The sequence below is a fragment of the Triticum dicoccoides genome, chromosome 2A (genome assembly GCF_002162155.2).
Source record: "Triticum dicoccoides isolate Atlit2015 ecotype Zavitan chromosome 2A, WEW_v2.0, whole genome shotgun sequence".
NCBI lineage: Eukaryota > Viridiplantae > Streptophyta > Magnoliopsida > Poales > Poaceae > Triticum > Triticum dicoccoides.
In genome coordinates this window covers 524,123,579-524,130,053 of record NC_041382.1, presented here as the reverse complement: position 1 = coordinate 524,130,053, position 6,475 = coordinate 524,123,579, and the positions used below count along the sequence as shown (strand labels likewise).

At 54.8% G+C, this 6,475-nt stretch overlaps 1 protein-coding gene across 1 annotated transcript; it reads right to left on the bottom strand.

Annotated features, from left to right (window-relative positions):
- LOC119355165 lies at nt 1-2,185 on the bottom strand. The gene is made up of 3 exons (XM_037621943.1): nt 1,394-2,185; nt 1,116-1,301; nt 1-475 (listed from the first exon to the last, which is right to left on the bottom strand). Exons 1-3 carry the CDS (start codon nt 1,910-1,912, stop codon nt 182-184), a joined length of 999 nt encoding a protein of 332 aa, XP_037477840.1. The 5' UTR covers nt 1,913-2,185; the 3' UTR covers nt 1-181.
- Nucleotides 2,186-6,475: the final 4,290 nt, after the last annotated feature.

Here is a 6,475-nt window from a genome sequence, read left to right as displayed (position 1 = left end):
TGCGGCAAGAAACGCGTGATCATTCATTCATTCCATCCCGACGCAGGCGACAAAATTCATCTGTACATACACAACAGACATGATGCTTTCTCCCTTCAAAATGGCAGTAATCCACGTAGGAGTATTACATTACGGACATAACATATGCAGCAACAACAAGAAGAAAGGTCTGGCAGGGTGGCTAGACGTGGGTGCATGATTTCTTGAGGGAGATGGCCTTGCCCAGCTTGGTCGTGTCCAGGCGGACGCTGCACTGCACGTTGTTGTAGAACCTGGGCTTCACCAGCTTGCCCAGCACCAGCGCCCGCGCCCTGATCCTCAGCGTCAGCTGCAGCGGCACCGGCGGCGGGGGCACGCCCTTGGGCCCCGGCGTGCTGCTCAGCCCCGCGCCGCCGCCGTACAGCGGCACCTTGTTGCCCACCACCGTCACCGCCACCTTGCGCTGGCTCTTCCGAGGCTGGTAGAAGTACTTCATCTGCCACAGTTGTTGTACCAGGATTCAGAACTATATTTACTAGTAGATGGTTTTGTAGCTTGAGTTCAATAGAAAAAAAAAAGGAAAGAAGTCATATGAATTGGATTTCCCGCGGAAAAAGAAGGAAATAAAGAATATGAACTGGATGACAGCAACTCGGGATGGCGATGTGGTGTCCGAGTTTTTCAACAGTGTTCAGTGGTCTCTGTTTTTTGTTTATTTTGCGGGGAATTGGTCTCTGCTTTTGTAGCTATCAGCAGACGTTGCCATGGCTAAAATTAACGCCCTTTGTTTTGGTCAAGACATGTGCAGCTGTAGTCCAAAGTTCACATCTAGAAACCACAGAGCAAGACTGACTTTCTCTTTGGGCTTACAATATGCAAATGTGTGTTCATAAGACTAGTGGTTGACGTAAATGCAGCGCACAAATTTTTACGTATCTATCAACAAGAAATCAATCGTTCAGGCCGAATGACCTGAATGCGGTATTGTGATTAATTCACAGCCATTTACGTAACAGATTGACTCGGTTGTTCTCCAAATTGAGGCTTACCATTCGACCGATCAATCAGATGAAACCGTTCAAAGAAATCTGTACGAGGAATTAAGGATGCGCGTGCGGGAATGAATGAATGCTTACGTCGCCGGATGCCATGAGGAGCTGGGAGTAGTAGAGCGTGACGGGCTGCGCCGTGACGTGCACGCCGAAGAAGCTCCCCGTGTTGCGGAACGTGAGCCTCACCGTGGCGTTGATCGTGGACATCTCCGTGGGCACCAGCGACGCGTCCGTCCCCGCCTGGATCACGAAGCTGTGGAACGTGACGCTCTGCGCAATCAACGGAGAGGAATCGTCAGTTCTTGCATAGAGACGACGAATCACGAATCCGGCCGAGAGGAAAGGAGGAGGTTAGTACGTACGTTGACGGAGACGACGGGCTTCTGGTTGCGGCTGGCGCCCCAGAGGATGAGGGCGAAGAAGGTGAAGAGCACGAGGAAGGCGCCGACGAAGGCCAGCCCGTAGCGCACCTTCTTGGGGAGCGCCGAGAAGCCGCCGGCGCGGCCGTCGGCGTCGTCGTCGTCCTCCATGAGGAGCCCCTCCTCCTCGATGGCCGCCTCCTTCATCCAGGGGCTGCGGCGCGCCGCCTCGCCGCCGCCGCCACCCCCGCCGCCCTTCCCGCCTCCGCCGGCGACCCCGCGGCGGGACGAGCCGGCGGAGGGGACCTTGCCGGAGAAGCGCGAGGAGGAGGACTCCCTGGAGTGGTTCCCGAGCGAGCGCGGCGGGGAGGCGGCCGGGGAGGAGTGGAAGGAGGAGGCGGCCGTCTTGGAGTGGTTCTCGCCGTCGTCGTGGCTGGGCGACTGCACGTAGTAGGGCGCCCGCGAAGGCGACGACGGCGCCATGCTCGACGTCACCTCCGAGTCGGTCTTGGCGTGATGCATTGCGAGAGCGTTCGGCGTGCCGTCGTGCGCCCTCGTCGCCGCCCTCTCCCTTCTCTTCTCTTCTCTTCTCTTCTCCCTTGGTTGGTCGTCGTGTCCTTGGGCGCGGTCGCGTGCGTGGCTGGCTCTTGTAGTGAGCGTGGATGGGTGTGTGTAGTAGTGCTCGCCCACCTCTGTCTGGCGTGCGCGGAGGATCGGGCCGGGGTGGACGGGACGTGTTGGGAGGTGTGCGTCCGCGTCCGGGGATGACTTCCGGGGCGTGGCGGGGCGGCAGCACCCAGACCCGGAGGGCGCGGATCCGCCGCTGCTGCTATAACGATGGGCGGTCCTACGCATTCGTCAACCATCACTCTGAACGGGTGGCGTTTAGCCGTTTATAGGCCACTTGTTTTGCTTAATCCGAGCCGTCAATTCATGATCCGATCGTTGTTCTTTTTCATGGCAATACAAGTCACACTTTATATCATAAAGACTATAGTACAAGCACCCTGGACACCGACCTCACAAAACCAAAAAAAGAACCGAACGCTAGTCTTTGTATAAAGAACACCAATCAAGAAAAAAAATACGCGTGGATCCAACGACCCCCTTCTCGGCGGAGGAGAGCCGTTGGAATACGACAGCGGAGGAAACTCTTCTGACCGCTGGTGAGATCGCCTTTTCTCTCTTCGCGACGAAGAAATAAAAAGGTAACACACACTAAGTTTCCCTTCTAACTGAGATTGTGACTGGCGGTATACATTACATATAGTAACGACATGGGGTGGTTGCACCGATGACCAAGGGTTTAGCATCCGTCATTAGTTTAACGCATTATCAAATCAAATAAGATAACTTAAGAACAAGTAGAACAAGAAAAGTGTCTTTGCTAATCCAATCGCTATCCATGTTACAAGTATCCGTTTCTCTCATTTCCTTTCTCAAGTTGTTTTCTAAACCATAATAAAAAGAGGACGCCGATATCCATCGCACGTGTGACATAATAGACATTCGCCCACACACCATGTGTGGTATGAGTAGGAGGCAACCCACGCGAGCTGTGTGTAGGCGCGCAGCTACTTCGTGCCACAAGCCCAACAAGTACTACTCATCCTCACCCCGCGCGTGTGGCACGGAGCAAATATACCCACACGTTCCGGCGCAGCTACATTAGGTACCTGCGGGATGACGATTTAGTTGCCATCCGGGATGGCAGATGTAGTTATCCGGGATGACAAATGTGGTTGTAAAAGCATGACAACTCTCTCTGTTTTGGTTAACTATAGTTGCTATGTCTAATTTATGATAGTTGCCGCGTGTAACCAAATCACAATTGTCCTGTGTGATTAATTACTCGCCACATATGGTCAAACAATAGTTGTCATGTGTGTTTACCTAGTTGCCACGTGTGGTTAATCACAGTTGTCATGTATGTTTATCTGATTGCCACGTACGCGCAACTGCAGTTGCCGTCTACCAAACGAATCATAGTTGCCATGTGTGTTTGCCTAGTTGCCATGTACGCGCAACTGCAGTTGTCATCCAACAATGTACGGCTGTCGTGTGGGCGAAAATCAGTTCGCCCACATGCGCGGACTAGGTGGTGGCTGTGTGGGCAAAAACTAGTTCGCCCACACAACACAACTGGTAACCGTGTGATGTGTGGCGTGTGGGCGACCTTTTCAACACCCACACACCGGACTTGTCCTACGTGGCACGCGAAAACTGTCTCAATGTGTCAAGATTCGTGCAAACTTAACTAGACAGTTATCCAGACATATGGGCGAGTTGCTATATATATGTGAGCGTTAGTGTTTTCGTAAAAAGAAAGAGAGAAGGAATCGTCAATGCATTTAAAAGAATAGGTATCGTCGATGAAGTACTACTGCTATGCTAATGCCGATTTCCGCACTTATTACATGAGTATCACTTTGTTGCTTGTGCCGTTATCTATTTCACTTAGAGTAACTCTATTCCATCTTCAAAATTTAAGGTCCAAAGCCGCATCCCAAAACTCCCAAGTTTTTAGGGGGTGCATTCTAACACATCTCAAAATATACACGTATTTCCCTCACTCAAATGCAATAAACCTCACTCCAACTTCATTTTAACATCTTTAGTCAGACATCGATGTTTTCAAATACATACATTTCAAGTGCTACTAAAAGAAAAACACACATGTTCACCGTTCACAAATAATACTGAAAGCAACACCATAGTTCATCTGAAAGCATCAACATAAACACATCATCGGAAAGCAATGAAATGCAACATAGAGCATAGATCAAGCACACCTGTTGTGACAGCCACTTTCATAGCACATCGAACTTAGCTGTCGGATTCGGGTTCCGGCAGACCCTTGAGGTTCGAACACTGGGGTGCGCGCGGAGATTTCGCCTCCTACCTTCCTGCACCCCTCCGCCACGCTAGGATCAAAGCTATGAAAAGAACAACACAAGGGACGAAAGGTTTATACTGGTTCGGGCCACCGTTGTGGTGTAATACCCTACTCCAGTGTGTCGTGTGGTGGATTGCCTCTCGAGCGGATGATGATGAACAGTACAAGGAAGAACAGCCTCGCGAGGGTCTGTTCTTGGCTGGGGCGATGAACTGCTGGGAGGAGTTCAGCCACCTTTCTCTATCTCACTCTCTCTTTCTGCTTACCACCTCTCTACTTGTCGAGCCCTTGGAGGAGACTGAGCCGAACCCCTTGCTACGTGGGTGGCCGGTCCTATTTATAGTGGCCCTGGTCCTCTCCCCAAATATTGAGCGGGAAGGGAGCCAACAATGTCGGGCTAATTTGAAGGGGGACATCAAGTATCAACTATCCTGACAAAAATAGTCTTCGCCTGCGCAAAGCTCTGGTGATGACGCCGTCTTGGGCTCCATGGTGACCTCCGTCTCGTAGTCCTCCTGGTCTTGGTCTCGTTGCACCGAAATGACAACCTTTGCCTGACGCCTCGGTACTCCGCGGCTGCGCTTGCCCCCTTTGCACCAAAGAGGAAAGGAGGGCGCCGCGCGGGCTGGCACTCGCCTGGCGCCCTGAGTCGTCATGGCTTGCGTCACGGGCACCTCGCGAGGTACCCCGCCTTGATCTCTCCGCCTCCTCGTGAGCCAGCCTGACGAGGCCGTGCCTGAGGAAGCTCCGTGTTGTCCGCCCCGCGAGGCTTGGCCCCTCGCGAGGGTCTTGGATTTGTGCTGGTGAAGATGGGCCGTGCTGGGCCCCCCTTTGAGCCACGCCGCAGGCAGGCAAGTCTGGGGACCCCCGTTCCCAGAACGCCGACAGTAGCCCCCGGGCCCAAGGCGCGCCTGGACTTGGCCGTGGAGGGAGGCGGAAGGGCAAGAGCGAAGCGCCGCGGGCCCTAACAGCCTGCGGCCTTAGGCGCCGCGCGGCAGTTGATTGGACGTGGGCGGCACTGTTCCCCCACGCCCTCCTTATCTTGCGCCTTGCTAGGCGGACCCGTAGTCGTACACAGCCGTTCCCCTTTTATCGCTCGAGCGCTTCCTGTCCTTCCTCCGCTCGAACCCTGGTTTCTGTTTTCAATTCAATCTCGAATCCTCCCCCCTTTCCTATCGCCATGGCCCCGACGAAGAAGGGAAGAGGGAAGAATCCCGTGTCTCCGCCTCGCCCGCCGCCGTTGGCGGCCTCCGCTGAGGGTTTGGGTAAGGTCAGCTTGGCTCTGGCCACCATCTTCAATGAATGCGGGAGAACAACGGCCTGGCCCGCGTCCCACTTCTCCATCGGCAGGATAGTTACCGAGGTCCCATATTTCGCCGATGCCCTGTGGGCAGGTCTGGTTCCCCCCTTTTCTGATTTCTTCAATGCCGTGCTCTCCCACTATCAGATCCACGTGCTGCATCTGAGTCCTGAATCCATCACTCTCTTTTCGGTCTTCGCCTTCGTCTGCGAAGCCATGGTGGGCATCCCTCCTTCGGTTGCCTTGCTGCGCACTTCTTCTCGCTGCATCTTGTCGACCCTACCCAATGCTGGGCGGGCGTAAGCTTCGTTGCCGCGCCAGAGACTGCCGCCTCTGGGATTGACTTCAACCTCCCCCTGCCCGCGGTTGGGTTCCGCGAGCGGTGGCTGTATGTGGACGCAGGGGTGCCCAGCCCCCTACTAACGGAGCCGACCTCGCCTACTGTCCCCAATTCGGGCTGGAACCAGGTGGCGCTTGAGAGCCCCTGGCTCGTCTTCGTCTGGCGCCGCTTCGCGCTCTTAAGGTCGCTTAGCGTGACAGCGCCCAAGGTGGTGAAAGAGTTCCTGCTATGCCGCGTTGCTCCTCTTCAACGCCACTCTCGCCGGATGTGGGCCTTCCGTGGGCGCGAGGATAGTATGAGGCTCCAGGAAGAGGACCTGGCTCCTGAGGTGCTGAAGACGTCGCTCTTGACCCTGGCTGGGGACCCCAACCCCGGTAGCGTCCGGCGGGGAGGGGCCTTGTTGTACCTCTGCCAGAGCAGGGTCGACTTTGTGAAGCAGATGCCTTCCTTCGATGAGTAGGGGCTGCGCCCCGCCGGCCTTCAGGGGTCTTGCGAGAATCCGATGGTGGTGACTGCCCTTCCAGTCGGCCAAGGCGACTCGTCCCCGAG